The sequence below is a fragment of the Protomyctophum bolini genome (genome assembly GCF_963924005.1).
Source record: "Protomyctophum bolini genome assembly, chromosome: 6".
In the NCBI taxonomy this organism is placed as follows: domain Eukaryota; kingdom Metazoa; phylum Chordata; class Actinopteri; order Myctophiformes; family Myctophidae; genus Protomyctophum; species Protomyctophum bolini.
This window is the reverse complement of record NC_137867.1, coordinates 23,448,994-23,465,746: the sequence shown is the minus strand read 5'-3', so window position 1 is coordinate 23,465,746 and position 16,753 is coordinate 23,448,994. Positions and strand designations below refer to the sequence as shown.

General features: G+C 41.9%; 1 protein-coding gene across 5 annotated transcripts in view; it reads right to left on the bottom strand.

The window, feature by feature from the left end:
- Window positions 1–10,345: 10,345 nt before the first annotated feature.
- LOC308317433 (ubiquitin-associated protein 2-like) overlaps window positions 10,346–16,753 on the bottom strand; it is a 34,693-nt gene continuing 28,285 nt past the window's right edge. For 4 of the 5 annotated variants that reach the window (XM_080766421.1, XM_080766423.1, XM_080766424.1 and 1 more), the window contains exons 25-29: window positions 16,316–16,486; window positions 15,427–15,531; window positions 14,853–14,926; window positions 11,551–11,739; window positions 10,346–11,205 (exon numbers count right to left, since the gene is read on the bottom strand). In XM_080766421.1, the coding sequence (XP_080622547.1) occupies window positions 11,113–11,205; window positions 11,551–11,739; window positions 14,853–14,926; window positions 15,427–15,531; window positions 16,316–16,486 (632 nt within the window). In that variant the 3' untranslated portion in view covers window positions 10,346–11,112. The remainder of the gene's footprint in view (window positions 11,206–11,550; window positions 11,740–14,852; window positions 14,927–15,426; window positions 15,532–16,315; window positions 16,487–16,753) is intronic. The other variant, XM_080766425.1, reaches the window with a different exon arrangement.

Sequence of the window (16,753 nt, the reverse complement as noted above, 5' to 3'; positions counted from 1 at the left end):
TGACATACGCAGCAAGCTGCCAACTTGCGCTCTGATTGGCCGAACGACACCACCAAGAATACACAATCTGATTGGCTGAGTGACGCCACCAAAATACTAATAAGTCTAATGATGTTTAGAGGATTTAGAACTGTGGAACACTTTCCTGGGGATCTTTATGTGTGTAATATGTGGTTTTAGATAGTTTAGATTTTAGCAGTGAGCTCAGTGTCTCTGATGTCATGGACACTGGGCTCACTTCCTTCCTGCTACAATTTCCATAATGCTTTGGTGCACTGCTCCTCCTTGTGGATAGGGGGAGGGCTGTCTTACTGAGACAATATGTAGTCCAGGAAGTAAGTGAGCCCAGTGTCCATGACATCAGAGACACTGGGCTCACATGCTATCTAAAACCACATATTACACACATAAAGACCCCCAGGAAAGTGTTCTAAATCTTCAAAACATCATTAACATAGAAAAATGGCTAACGGTTCCCACTTATATTGGCTCATGTGGCAAAAACGTTATGCAAAGCTCAAACGCAAGACGACACACTTTCGCAATTGTATAAAGGAGGAGGATGCGTCTCAGCCAATCGCAATGCAACGTCGCATCTTAACTTAATCTAAAATAAAGTTTGAAGAGAGTTGTTGAATTTCATCGGCTCCACCTGAATTCATTATTGCTAACTTATTTTGGACAATATGAACCAAGTACACAGTTCCAGAACCGAGATGGTTGATGAAGTGACTACTGCAGCGTCCTTCATAGTGTCACTTTTGAAAATGAAAGGTCTTGATGAGTATCAGCGCCAGGTGTTCCAGGAATGTCTCCAGGACTCAATGAGCACCCACTACCAGCCCCACTGGTACCCTGACAGACCGCTAAAGGGATCCGCCTACCGGTGCATACGTATCAACCAGAGAGGCCCTATGGACCCTATCTTGGCCCAGGCAACCAATCAAAGTGGACTTACCATTAAACAGCTGTCCAGTCTGTTACCTCTGGAGCTGACTCTGTGGGTTGACCCATACGAAGTCTGCTATCGCATTGGCGAGGAGGACGGTTCTATCTGTGTCCTGTACACGGCCAAGGCCACGGCTAGGCCGGTAGTGTGGCCAGTCCTCCAGGCTGACCTACCATACGAGGTAGACACATCTAGCCCGGTAGAGGTCATGCCTTGCCCAGTTACCTCACCAGTCTTCCTGTCTTACCTGCCATATGACAATAACAACTTCCAGACGACCATGTACAGTTGCTTTTGGCCTGATGGAAGAATGATGGACTATGGGGACCAACCACTGGTCACAGTCAGAGAGAAAAGGATGAGCCTGCATGGCGTGGCACTGCATCAGGCACCCAGAACTTGAGGCAAATAAATTAACTTTATGGGAGCCAACCTAGGGCAAAATCAGGCGGGGAAAGAAGCACACCACCTATGTAGATGCACTGCAGTGCGACATCTTAGCTAGTCCCGAGTTGGTGTTGGCTATACCTCACTCTCGCAGTAACTAACTAACTGGGCCTGATGCAGAGATAGGGTGAGAAGTTCAGTCACGTGAGTGAGACTCAGTGTAGAAAGTTGCTAATGAAGTTACTAATGTTGCTCTGGAGAGGGAAGTCTGGAGCTCTCTGGTGGAGCTGTTTCCCCCACGAACCGACAGTTCCGACAGTTAAGCGGCATATGTGCAGGATTCACCAACCTCACGTCGTCAATGTTTGTTTAGCCTCGGTAAAACACAGCCGTATTTATTTAATGTTTGTTTTACTGCTGCCCTAAACAAACATTAAAAGTCCATAGACTTGGCTGCCATATGACGTAATCTTCAAAAGCCATGCGTTGGGGGGGCTATAGTGCCCCTCAATAAGCCTCTCAAAATCCAACCCTACTGAACAGAGTTGTGGTTAAACCGTGCAGTGAAATCTGTGAAAATTAAACCAAATAGGAATCATTTTCATATATTTCACTAACCACAACCATGTTCTTGTTGCTGCTGTTGCTCACTGGGTTTCAGAGAGCAACAGCAGCAGGAAGAAAAGAATCATGATTATTTCTGCCTGCTACTGGTGTGAATGCATGTCTGGAATGCTATGGATTTTCATCTTAACGGGTAATGGTCCGTTCACACAGGCAGATGAACGATGCAAAGACGTGTTGTGAGTTGATTTGGAGCAGCTACATGCAGTGCCGAATCAAGCCATCCGAGGGCCCTGGCGCCACACCAAATCAAAGGTCCCATGCACATGTGATTCACATGCATGTAACACTATAATAAAAAGGCCCCATGCACATGTGATTCACATGCATGTAACACTATAATAAAAAGGCCCCATGCACATGTGATTCGCATGCATGTAACACTATAATAAAAAGGCCCCATGCACATGTGATTCACATGCGCGTAACACTATAATCAAGATTTCTATAATTCACTGACCCCCCCCAGATTGGAGTGTAGCGCCCAGGATTACATTAACACTGGGTGAAAAAATGGGTTGCAAAATCATGGGCAAAAAAAAGAACGACCCTTTTTGCATTTGCGCACCCATGTGACTGAATTTCGTCCAGTCACGTCTCACATTTGCCATTGACATTGAAAGGAGAATTTATGTCATATACTGTATGTGCCTGAAATATGACGTAAATTTGTGGCAACACAAACATTAAATGCCAGTGACAATGAAAGGAAAATGTATGTTATATGTAGACAAGCAAATCACATAAATTCAGTTGTCATCTTACACGACCAAAAACACAAGCTGGGATCTTGTGTTGCATCACATTGAAATTGGTGACCATGAATACGTTTTTTTACGGAAGCAACAGAATAGTCTCGCACAGGGCCCGTCATGTCGCTGGCTTCCATTGACAATGAATTTCATCATTTAATCTGCCCGGTGTGAACGCAACATAATGCATTCGGTCAGTCAACCATCTCGGTTCCGTCGCTATATGACTCGTACTCAGACATAACGCAACCATAGAGTTTACTATGACTCAAACTCAAACATAACCATATTGAGTTCACATGCAGCTTCACCCAATATGGTGTTATGTAAACTGTGTCATGACATCAGACTCAAACAAATCATATAATAATCCATATACTCTAGGACTACCATAGAGTTATTATATATAAATTAGAGGGAGGACTATTCATTTCAATGAAAGTTGTTCAGTGGCGATTGAAGCATCCGGAAGACTGCTGAAGTATACCTTTATATACAGTATGGTTGGCTCGAGGAGAAGTTGACAGCTGTCTCAACTTTGAGGTCCCTTTTAACACACTTTTGCGTTATGACATCACTGAACGTCCGTCCACCTCCATGAACGTCCCAGAACGCCCTGCAGTTCCAGCTTTGGCCAGTAGAGTATTGGCGGCTTGAATGTTGGCCGCTCTGGGGGCCTTGGAGCTACATGTCAACCATAACCATATATGAAATTCCAGGTTGACCATTATGTCAGAAAAGTCCTTTCCTCTGCGCATTCCCAATTTGAAGTCACTTGATCCCATAATACTGGTATGCATGCGACCATATGGGCATATACTATAGAGTGCAGTTTATTCACAGTCCTCACTGCACTCGGTAAGAAGCTGTTTCACATCCTGCTCGTTCTGGCCTGGCCTGGTCCATCGGTGATGGAGGTCCCCATATGCTGCCGAAACAGGACATGTATAATGTATAGTTATAGGATGGACTCAATGGTGCCCCTAAGGTGGTGAGGAGAGGAGTAGGAACTAGGGAGGCCTGCCTTTTTGAGCCTCTGGAGACTGTGTAACCTCAGCTGGGCCTTCTTAATGATGGCCGTTGATGATAGAGGTCAGATTGTCCCTCCAGTAACTTTATATTATTAACCCTTTCCACAGGGGCACCACCGTCAGCGGTGTGTGATGTCGGTTGCTGGCAGCTTTATTGTCACATGATCACAGGTTTACAGAAGTAAAGAAGTGGGTGAAATTCATTTTTGTGCATCATTCCCATGTATCATTATTTTCCATTATAAAGAAAGGGAAGAGGAAGAAGAAGGATTTGTTTTCACCGGAAGAAAAATACTTTTAGTTACTCCACTGCGCCCTCTACCGATATTGCCAACAGAACCCCATAGACAAGAAAAAAATCCCTTTCTAGCCAAAAGGTGCATTTTATATGTGTAGTGGGCTCAGAGTGCGTCCACCGCAGAAAGTAAGCTTTGTAATCACACAAGCCGTCTTTGTATTGGTGAGTAGTAAAAAGGTTCTTTTCATTTTCGCTACAGTCGAGAGGATGGTCTGCATGCATTTCATGCGAGCGCAGGAAGTTAAGAGTATAGCATATACAGTATAGCTCTAATGCAAAGACATTAGAGCTATGGACCAGAGCTAGATAAAGACATGCAGTAGAGTAGCCTAGGCCTAAAGACCATCAGGAACAGGACTCGAACCGATGGGGGAAAGTAGACCCTTTAAGGTAAGCAGTTACCATTACTTTAAGAGTGTGCACCCGAGCTCATGCAAGGTCACTGAGTGACAAGAAAAGATTCCTATATAGTGTCTGGAAAAGTAGAGACACGTCAGAATTCTCCAGGACAGACAAACCTCTGGCCTGTGCTTCAAGGGGCGCCCCGATCTGTGGACTGATATGATCGAATCTGATTCGTGATGTAACAGGTCGTATTTGCTTTCATGTATGTCTTTGCTGGTCATATCACATGACCATTAAATTTGGGATAAATATGGGCAATCAATAAATGCCAGATCTTGTGAATCCATGATTTTAAGGTTACAGCCTGTTTATTGGACTATTAGATAACCCTCTCAAAGAATGACGCATCACAGGCTACTTATGAGCCTATATAGGTGCCTGGGGTTAGGGTATCTCTTTTCTTGAGGTAATTGTTCATCCCCCAAAATCACAAAAGCTAATTTCCATCCAATTATTATTATAATATTATATATTGTCTGTTTTATTTGATAATTCTCTATTTATGGCAGTAATCCAGCCCAATTTCAAATCGACATGGGTCCACCTTAAAAATCTTATGAAGGACTTTAAGCAGTTTTAACTGCTATGTGCAACATATAGGCAGCACTCTTTACATAGGCCTACACATAGGCTATCTGGCTATGTATGAAATAGCCTATATTATAACTCTATGGAAATAGCCTAACCTGCAGTGCCACCTGCCATTGGAATGCCCCGCATTCCAACACAATCAGAGGCAGTAGGCTAAATGCTGTCATTATCGAATCTATCTGCCATGACGTAATTGTCAAGCCTTTCATTCATGCTTTTGTTGATTGATGGGTTTTTGTTTTCTAGCGGTTTCCCGGAGGAACCCAGCGCATTATGTGCACAAGCGAAAACTGTTCTGCATGGGACACAAGCGCGAATCAGCATAATTGCACTAATTGCGGCCAATTTCTCCGTGAATAGACCCCGCTGTCAAATCTCACAACAAGCCCGGGAACAAGAATATCTCACGGTCCTCCAAAATGAGATGAAAGGGAATAAAATACTCTGTGACCGTTCCCCATTCAGAGCGATGGACGGGCTTGTAATTTAAAGGAGTTTTGAAAGGGATGAACGAAACATAGAAGAAATTGATTTGAGTGTCGAAATCAAGTACTCAGCTCACGAGCTCACGAGTTGGCCCCCAACACACACACATGCACGCACCGTGACGCGCGCGCGCGCGCGCACACACACACACACACACACACACACACACACACACACACACCATTCAGCGCAGGGGGCAGCATCGCTGCTGGGGGACCCAAAATTTCACGTACCCTAGACTCTGCATGATCTGCATGACAGACACCGTGAACCGAATGAACCCCAACAGAACGTCTTTGTCAACATTCAACTGATCCAAGAACGGAGCAGTCACAAAGTGTCAACAAACACTCGGGCATTCCTGCGTACATTCCTTCCCCTCTTCAATGAAATAATAGGGCTCATTTAGGAACAACAACCATGTGAAAACTCATCATACGGTACCGTACTTGTTGACATATATATGGGTTATGGGGTAAGTTCGGAAATACCGCACCGGAGCGCACTTGCCAATTAGTTTGCATGATGTAGGCTACAGTGCAAGTTCACTTTTGCGCTATTTCCGAACGTGCCCTTAGCCTGCCCTATAGCCTACACACTGAAATGCAATTTGGCAAAATAAAACATAGTTAAGAATCCGTCCTTGGTCTGATTTTGGTAACCTTCGGAAAAAACATTTTTAGTGGGAGGGACAATAATGTCCTCTGGCTGGCTCATGCAGTGGAATGCTCATTATCTTCATAGTTTTAACTTTCTTTTACTTAATAGCGGATTCGAATGAAAATCAACCACTTAAGGTGTTGGGTGAGACACTTCTACAGGTGAATAGCAAAATTATATGTTTAAATATGCAAATTATGCATTATATATGCCCTAATTTGCATACATTTTGGGATGATAAATCTGAAGATCGGATAAAGCCAGGTTCATATTTATTGTTTAATTTTCTTGACATATTAGAGACAATGGAAATTACATTGGGGATTTAGATATCTCTAATTATCAGAAAATACTGTCAACAGACAAATGTGTTTTTAGGAATAAATTGTGATGAAAATCAGGCTATGAATGATATATCAACAAACAACCCCTTCTGTACATTTTTGCAGAATATAAGACGTTTGGTGTAGGCTATGTGAGTGCAACTGAAGTGGAGATGCTTATTTGTCCCAGGTATGAGGAAAACTCATTTTGACAAAACGGCCTTTAAAGATTTACAAGTAGGCCTATTGTAAAATTCAAAAACGTTTTATTTTTTAGCCTCTATTTTGAGACAAAATGTCTCATAAAGTACTTGGCAACAACATATATCACGCCATATATGATACACCTTTCCAATGATATATGATATATCATTGGAAAGGTGGACCTGAGCTGACTGTGGTTTGAACTAAATATGGTAATTTCCTGCAGCAACCAATCATGAAAATAGAGAGGGTGGATTTTTACCCAGCAAAACGAGCTGTCACTGGCTAAAATAAACATCTAAATGTGTATTTTGAATGTTTATTTTGCATTAGTTTGAAAGAAAACATGTTTAAGAAGAGAAATAGAACAAAATCTCAAAATTGAAAAATGATGATTTCACCTGCCATGTCTGCCTTAAAGTAGGTGAAACTGTTGCCCGAAGTCTAAGACTATTTGCAGACAAAAACAAGGAAAGCTTATGTGTACATTTCAATTAAGTGGGATAGGCTATAAGGAATAAAAGGCATTCAAGGACAAATTAAGAACAAAAAGAAAGACTCAAAAAGTATGCAATATTGTCACTGTATGACAAACAATCAAGGCCAAAGTCCACTTTTCCTACTCACCATTTACACACTATCAGCAAAACATGATGGAAGAGTTGCCTGGGTCAGGGCAGAGTGATGGAATAAAACAGGTGCCCTGCCCACAAATTCAACATTCAACTGCTACTCAAAGGATAAATTCTCAGATACCGGTAATGAGATACCACAAATTCAAAGAACAGTATTGCTGTGATCAGTGTTTGTCTTCTTGAACAACTTGGCAGACTAAAGACATTGTGAACCTTCATTCTAAAACACATCAGAACTTAATACCTGATCTGTGGGCAGTCTTTACATCTTAACTTTCTTGGATTTTATTTCTTTGCCAAGCCTGTATCACTTTATTCATAGTTTTATTGTCTTTATTTTCTTTTGGTCAGCCTTACACCTGTAAGGTAGGAGCTTGATCTTTTTGTTTTATACAGTAGGACTATATTTATTTATTATAAGTATTTTGTCAATAATACAGTACAATCCTCAGTGTTAATGTATCCTTTTGTAACAGATAGCATACACATTTAAGGCAAGGCAAGTTTATTTATAGCGCATTTAAACAAGGCAATTCGTTTTACATAAACATTGAACTTATACAAAGTTCAAGACACAGAGCAAAATAAAGGACAATTTTAACCAAATTGACCTGTAAACAAAGAATTTTACAGCATAGCTGGTCAGCACGAATGATTGTGCTCACTTTTCTTTTCACATCTCTGTTCTGCCATTAACACCACCTTTCCCTCTATTTTCTCTCACTTATCTGTTCCCTATGTGACCTCCCCTATACTTCTCCATATCTCTCACCCTCTCTGTTGCTGGGTGGGCTTCAAGAGAGCCAGATTTGACCTTTCAACTTCACTTTGACCCTTGACCTTGTTGCTGTAGGCTCCTGCACGCAGGCCACAATACCACCTGTCACTCATCGATTCTCCCTAGTCGCTGTTCCCTCGCTCTTTCTCGGTCACATACCAGGGTCATGCACTGTTCTATAGCTCATAGTCTCTTCCTCGGTCACATACCAGGGTCATGCACGGTTCTATAGCTCATAGTCTTAACATTTAGACGTCTCAGTGTTGGGACACAGCATAGTAGGTCGTTCAACAAAAATGATTTCCTTTGTCACCCCAAATCAACCAATCAATTTCATACTTATTTGAGTTGTATGGAGGCAATAATATACAGAGTTGCTGTTAATAAATAAATACAAAGCCTTGTATAGTTGTATTAGTTCCTCTGAGAATGATGGTTTCAGCACACCACCTGGAGGTCACTAATATGATTACACTCAGTTTTGGATTGTGTTTTGAACACACAAGACAAGGCTCAGATTCATGTGCACAGACACAATGGAAGAGCTACATGAACTTTCAAAAGTCTCAAAGAGATGCCAAAGACCTTCTCCCTTCTTTTTAAATATGTTCTGTCACATTATTATGATCATTAGACTATGAGCAATAACCCACCCATCTCCCAAACGCTAGTTTTAATGTAAAATTATGTGCAGGATGTAATTTACATACAAATGTGAGGGACTTTGACTACATTTATTTTTAAGTTTCCTCCTTCGTCACCGGTGCCAAAGGTTGCCTATACGTGCTCTATACAATATATATCTGAAGGCTACAATATAAAAATATACTTTAACCACTTAAATGTCTGTATACCTGGGGGCCCTGTCTTTTTCCCCCAACACATCAAATCTCTTGTCAGAAAATATCATATCTACAAGCTTGCAACACATTGCAAGCTTGTAGATCTATTTTCACCAAATGTTCACCCATTAGAGAATGCCCAGAAAAGTCTCTGCCAGATCCTGGCCCAGACTAGGCCTCACTTCACTGAAAAGAAAATGTATTTCCTTGGACAGTATGACAATGTAGCAACTTGTTTTCAAAAGAGAAGGCAATCTGGCACCCAACTTGCTTACTTAAAATCAAACCTTGTACTACAAGCCTTGGACCACATCTTTAGGCCAATATCACTACAATTAAAGCTCAGGATAAACACTAGTGATGTATTCCAAGTTGTGAATACAACCATGAAAACCTTGAGACAATGATAAAATCAACCAAGGTTTGCATGAGCTCCAGTTACTAGAGCAGTGCAATTCATACTTCACTTAAATCTTACATGCTCCAGCTTAGTTTTGCCAGGTTGTTTGGTTGATAAAAAACGTTTATTAATTTAAGTTTTGCTTTATTTACATTGGGGGAAGGTGCAACAGAGGTTTCCAGTCAAGAATCTGACCAATTAATATAGCAGTGTCGACACACTGGCCAACGACCACCAGTGTAACATGGTTAGTAAGGCTTCAACTTGCCACTATACGAATTAATTGTGGTCTAGTGTTCAGTCACTTTAAGAAATATTGCCAGAATGCTGGTTGCCTTCAAGGGAATGATGCACCCATTAGTCTTCCCAGTTCAAAGTTCTCATAACGATGCAACTCGACTCATTAATTGCTGCCCCCCTAACTAACATGAGGGTCTCGAGTATCTTCATTTATGTAAATACATGGTCCAAACACAAGTCCAGTTATCACACCGTTTGTCCATTATTGGACAGAATACATTAACTCAACTGGGAATCCTAGTCTGTGGTGCTTTTACACAGCCCAAGATCAGACCTGTTCTATAACATGCCAAGTAGCAGGTGGTCAGTGTGGTGGCTTCTGTATGAAGATATGGTTATGTCAGATAATCTAAATAATCTGTTAAAATAAATTGTCCTCCAATTTTTGTTAAATGTTTTGAGATTATATTCTGCATAATTTGTGGGAACCTTGATTTAACACCATCACAAAAATCACACCCTCGTGAAGTGAGGGGTGCTACTATATTAAAGTCTAACTCATGTTGATTAGGTGATGTAAAAACATTAAATGCCATTAACAATAAAGAGACAATATGACGTACATTTTCCCTTCATCGTCAATGGAGTTTTTTAAACAAACATTGAACTAAAAACAAACATTAAAGCTGTATATAGGATGATATATACTCAAAAATACCATACAAAGAGGCTTACATCAGTCACATTTCCAACTGCTTAGAACTTTTATTTCCAGGGAAATGAGGGTTAAAATTAAATTAAAATATAAAATTTGAATGGTCAACGTGTGTCTTTGAAAGGGGGGGTGACACAGGGACAAGGTTGAGAAATAGGCCCTCCGCTCATCCAGAAAACAGAAAAGGGGCAGGAGAGTGAGGGAAACTGGGTAGGAGAACTACAGCTACAGGAGAGTGAGGGGAAACATGGTAGGAGAACTACAGCTACAGTTTTAAAATTAAACGATGTCTGCGGGACAAGCCTGGTCAGTCACAAGTAAATATTGTAAACCCCCCCCCCCTCCCATCTGAAATGTCCTCTTATGCAGTCAGTGCTATAGCTCTCTCCCTTTCTTTTCTGGTTTCTTCCAGGGGAGTTTCGGATAATTTCTCATCATTGAAGTTCTTTCCATTTGTAATGTAACATATTTTCCTGCAGTTTTGAAAAAAGTAAACAAAAAATGTCCTTCAAAAATAAAATGCAGCAACCACATTTATGTTCTACTATTACATATACAGTATATATATAAATACATACATAAATATCTTACATGTACAACCAATTTTGAAAAGGGGGGGGGGGGGGGGGGGGGGAGAGAACCCAAAAAAAGTATGAGGACTTGTGGAGGCAAGGAGGTGGGGGAGGTGGAGGCTGGGGTTGTTCATCATTAGGGTAGTGTGTGTTCTCTTTTTGTTTAACTTCACACACAGCACTCAGACAGCTTTTTAAGGGTGGGTGAAGTGTGCATTCCTCAATTGGCCCAGTAGGGGGAGCTATAGTTGGGCTTGCTGCCTTGTGTCTTCTGCTGCATACTGTTGGACTGGTTGCGCTGACCAGGACCACCCTATGGATAAGCACAGAAAGCCCAGTGAGTAAACTAGGTGGGTGGGGAGAAAAGAGGCTAGGTCTGTAGTGACAAGCATAATGTCCCCTTATTATATTTCACTTAAGTCAATGGAGTGATGTACACAATTTAATGTTTAATATTCATTCACATTGGGTCATAGCCAAAATCTGGAACATTTTCTATTGATCACACAAAATGCATTTGGATGATCATGCACTACTACTGTATATACAAGAGACTCCAAAATAACACAGATTCAGGGTATTTGTTTGCTCAAGGTTTTTTTTTAAGCTCAAACATTTTTGTGATGCAATTCCCCAACTTTGAGAGCTTTGGCCATACCTGTCCGTCCTGTGCAAGATGGTGGTGCAGCAGCTGGGAGTGCGGCTGCTGGTGGGGCAGGATGTGGAGGAAGGGGGCTGGAGCATAGCCAGGGGCACCACCAGGGTTCAGGGGGCCTGTTCCCCCCAGGGCTGAAGGCAGGCTAAAGGGCGGGGGTGTTCCTGTGTGAAAGCCTTGTTTGTCGAATGACTGGGAGTCGAACAGCAGAAAAACAAGGTGACAGTTTAAATGTTAACTAGAAGTCCACTATATCAAATGTATAAATGTGAAAAGGATGGTGAACTTTAAGGGGAGTTAAAATCAGAAGGATCAGCCCTCACAGAAATGTTAAAGATGGAGTTACAAAGTGATTTGTAACATCCCTGGCCCTGGGGTGAGCACTTGTATATTTGTAATCTGAAAATGTGTGTAGGCATAAGGGCTGCAGATGGAGAACACTAAAACACTTCAGGCTAGGGCTATGAGCTCACAGTGCACTGCGACGCATTGTGAGCTTGTTTTGGTTTATGCTGGGGTTCAAGTGGTTTATAATCAGAGTCAGATTATCCATCTCTTTATTGCATGCGTGAAGTTGCACAAGCAAGCACCACCGATATCTGAGATCTGTTTTCCTCTCCATGTTACAAAACATTGTGTTACCACCACAGTGTTTAATCGCCTGGTAGAGACACTATAGATATATCAATTAAAATTAACATAATATCAAAAACCAGCCATTAAGTCATCAATAATGTTTATAGAACACATTGTAGTGAATTCTATTTCCGTTCACTATTTATCATGCAGGATTTACACACCGTTTTAGCTCTGTATTCATTGCCATGTTTTACAGTGTATTTTCTGTACGTTTCTGTACTCAACGGCTTGAGTTGTGTATAAATTTAGCATAATAACACCCCACTTCCAGGTGGGACAGCACATCTAAACCTAATCCAGATCCGATACCAATCAGCCATCATCAAAACCAATTCGATACCGAAACCGATCAGATTCAGCACATATTTAAGTCTCTCTATGCTGTGTGATATCTGGCAGGTAGCACACTTTTTGATCTTTTTCTAGTCTGGAATGTTAAAATCAGGATTGATCAAGTTCAAACAGAGAACATAACCTCCCCAGAATAATAGTCAAGAAACAAGTTCCACAACAGTATGTTATGAGAATAACTGTCCCACTTATTTTACCAACTAAAATGTATTTTTTATTTTTGGAGTAACGTAATGAAATCCATGATCTCGACCGCTGCCCAGTTTAACATGCATTAGGCTACTGACCCCCAATTAAAGCCATTTCTATCTCTGGGACCCCAAGTTATTACTTTTATGTATTCTTATTTTATTTATGAGAGTCTGAGAGTGTACAAATGAAACCAAATTGACAGGTCCATTTGTACACCGAGTTACAGGTCCATTTGGTTCCCATCTATCGTTTAGCATTTGTTGTAGCACTTTAGCAGCCAAATTACCAATGGTATGTAGTTATTGTAGTATTTAGTAACTATTTACAGTGCTGAACTAACTATCCTCGTCAACCAAAACATTTGGGGAGTTTCTTTAAGAAGCCTGTTCAGCCTGTTCCTTCCCTCGTCAGATAATAATTGACGCTGACCGAGGCTAAACGGCATCTCGTTCGGAGGAGGAACTTTGCTGTTGTTGCTGCCCGGGTCAGGAATGGAGCTGTTATTTTTTGCTCTTGTTTTCTAACATATAATACTCTCATAGCGCCAACATTGCTGCTTGAGTGAGCTCTGTGCTCCTGCCAGCTAGCATAGCATGCTAGTAGCACAACACAACACACATGTTACTGCTGCATACTGGATGGAAGTACTGAAGCAGAATACTGGAATGGAGTGCTTGGATCGGAGCGTTTGATTGGTCATTTTCACAGAAGTCCGATCCTGATCACATTTTACCCATCCTTCCAATGCTTTCTCACTGCGGCTTCTAGACTTTTATTAATAGCGCTATTGTATTAATAGCGGTCTCTCAATGTCTAATTTTATAAACTAATCAAATTATTATGCACAGAATGTTCGTGGCTTTCATTTTCCCATGAGCCTTAAAAACCTTTTCTTCAAATGTAATACCTACGGTCAGATTTGTTCAAATTTAAGACAAATTAAGACCTTAAATTCACGATTTCTTTATTTGTGACTTTTTAAGGACCTGCGGGAACCCTGACAACTATTAAGCAAATTACTTGTGCAAGCAGAGCGCGCAAGTAATAATTTCGCCCGGTCTGTGTGCACCGTGCCAGCCAACCCGCCACTTGATGCGTATGCAAATAAAACAGCAAATTTTGTGATAAATGACCATATTTCTTACGTCATCATTGAGAGCTAGTCATACATATACCATGTACTCTGGTCCCAGCAAATCAGGCACAATTTTCTATTTTATTTTACTGATGTATATAGTATACGTATGACTAGCTCTAAATGATGACGTAAGACATATGGTCATTTATGTAATCTGGTCCCAGCAAACCAGGCACAAATCTGCTGTTTTATTTGCATACGTATCAAGTGGCGGGTTGGCTGGCACGGTTTTTGGCGCAAAGTAACCACAGTATACCGCTAATCAACTTTCAACTACATACTCTATATAGTATATGTATACGTATGTCTTACGTCATCATTTAGAGCTAGTCATACGTATACTATATACACCAGTAAGACGCGCAAACGCGGGAAGCGAACGCAGCTGAGACCCTGCAGATCATGTCTGTCTGTGTGTCTGTCCCGCTGTTACTGTATATGTGGACCTGGCCCCTTTTGTGCCCATATATGGAGCTGATGATGCAACACACTCCATATTTGGACGTATAGCGGGACAGACAGACAGACAGACAGACAGACACAGACAGAATCTGCTAGGTCTCATAGTAAGTGCTCACTGGTTCGCAATAATCGGTAAAATAAAATGGCAAATTGTGCGTGATTTGATGGGACCAGAGTACATGGTGTGTATATGTATGACTACAATGACTTACAACTACATACTCTATATAGTATATGTATAACTGTATAATAATTAGACATTTCAAACGTTCCTTCACAGAGATACTGAGATTCCACAGTTTACAGCGGTCGAAAATACTTGCGCACTAGTTGGCCATTTATGGCCTACTAGTGTGCAACAAGCAAGTATGCACTCGACAGAGTGCAGTTCTAGTTCACTCTAGACTCTAAACTTGCTGTTTCAAAGAATAAACCGTCTAGACTCTAATGAGACTCTAGAGCATTACTTAGGACATGAAATTATCAGATAAAGCATTTCTTTATGTAAAAGCACAAGACATACCTGGGTCTTGCTATAGATGGAGCCTCCCATGTCAGGTACGCCTCCACTGTTGCCTGACCCTGACAGTCCTGGGGCTGACAGACAAGGAATGGAAAAGAAATCCAAGAAGATGAGGTGAGGGAATGGGAGAGAAGAGGACAGGAAAGCAAATGGATTGAGATGAAGAGGAAATGAGATGGGAAGGAAGAGGAAAACCAGAGAGGGGTGGGGGGGAAATGCATCAGGTTAACACCAGCATTTGTAACAGTGGCTGAGCACTTGTTCTCGTTAGTAGGGGAGAGGCAGCCAATAGAGAATAAGCTTTCAACCAAGACTGCGCAAATTAGTCTTTTTTCGGTTTGCTTTCAACTCTGTGCGTGTTTCAAAGTGCATTTGCAAGTGCATTCATGCGCATGCATGTAGTATACACACCTTGCCGCAGAATATGTTGACCGCTTCATTGCCCATGAATTCGGGCATACGTCTGTATTTCCCCGGGTCCCTGCCCACTGACTTTATACGAGTGTGTCGTTTACCATACCCCGGGCCACACAGCCAACTAACTTGGAGTGGGTGCATGCGTTTGTGTGTGTACCTTTCCCTGGGCCGCTGCCGGCTGACTTGGCCTGTGACTGGGCAGAGCCTCCGTACCCTCCCTTATTGTACTCCCCACCGTGGGCTTGAGACAGGTCATCAAAGGCTGAGAGAGGATGAGCAGAGAAGAACAGATGGACGAAGGAGGATGGAAAGAGAGCAGGAGAAAATAATGGGAAATTGGGGGTGGGGGTTCGAGATGAAGAAAGTAGGAAAATGATGAGGAGAGGAGAGAGCAGAAGGAGCAGGGGAGAGAGAAGCAGTAAAGTAACCTGACTCAAGTGGCAGCCTGTGTTCATACTGAGCCGTGACCAACTCCAGCAGGGGGGTTTGAGCTATGCATGCAGCACAAGCAAAAACACCCTCGGACCATAATACACACACACACACACACACACACACACATGCAGCACTTGCCATACCCGTCTACAAGGCGGAAAGTCATTTGTGTCTCAGATTACACAGACAGGAAACACGTTATTTCTGTAACGCTTAATTCTTAACGCTAAATATTGCACTAGTGTGATGCAAATGATTTTTACGTATTTAGTGTATAAACAAATCTAATATCTATACCAAGCAGTAGGCTTTGTTCCCAACAAACCTAATCATTTATTTGTGGTATACTATCACAAGATACATCTCAATGGTTATTACTCCAACATGAACGTTCATACACACACACACACACAGGAGTAAACTCAAATACAAAATGTGACTAGAATTAATGATTCATGTCAGAAGAGTTCATTGGCACTTCAGACAACCACATAGCCATTAAATTTAGATGGAAATTACTGTATAAAATTAACTGAAGCTCAAGTAAATTGACCCCAGCTATCATACAGACAGTTCATTTCTCCTATCATGTCCTTCCCCCTTCCAAGTACCTGCGCCATAGGCGTGCTGTCCGTAGCTGGGCTGATGCTGTTGGTGGTACTGGTTGGAAGGGTTGGCCATGCCCATGGCAGGCTGCTTGGCCGATGTGGGAGGCACGAAGACAGTGGGACCATACTGGAAAGCTGAGGGCACACCAGGCATGCCAGCATAGTATGGCAGACCTGAAGGATTGATGAAGGACAAAGGACAATGAAAACACTTAAAACTAGAAAATGTGGCCCTCGGGGCACAGGTTTCCACCAGGCCAGGTCAGGTTGTGGCCTCCTGGTGGCGCTATAATAGGCCAATGTGAAAAGGGTGCCATTTGTTCTTACACCATTGATTTGAGGCATTTTGTTCCAAAAATGTGTTTTGCAAAAATCCACCTGTTGGTGGCACTATAACAGGCCAATGTGAAAAGGGTGAGATATATTCCTCAGCCTAGTAAG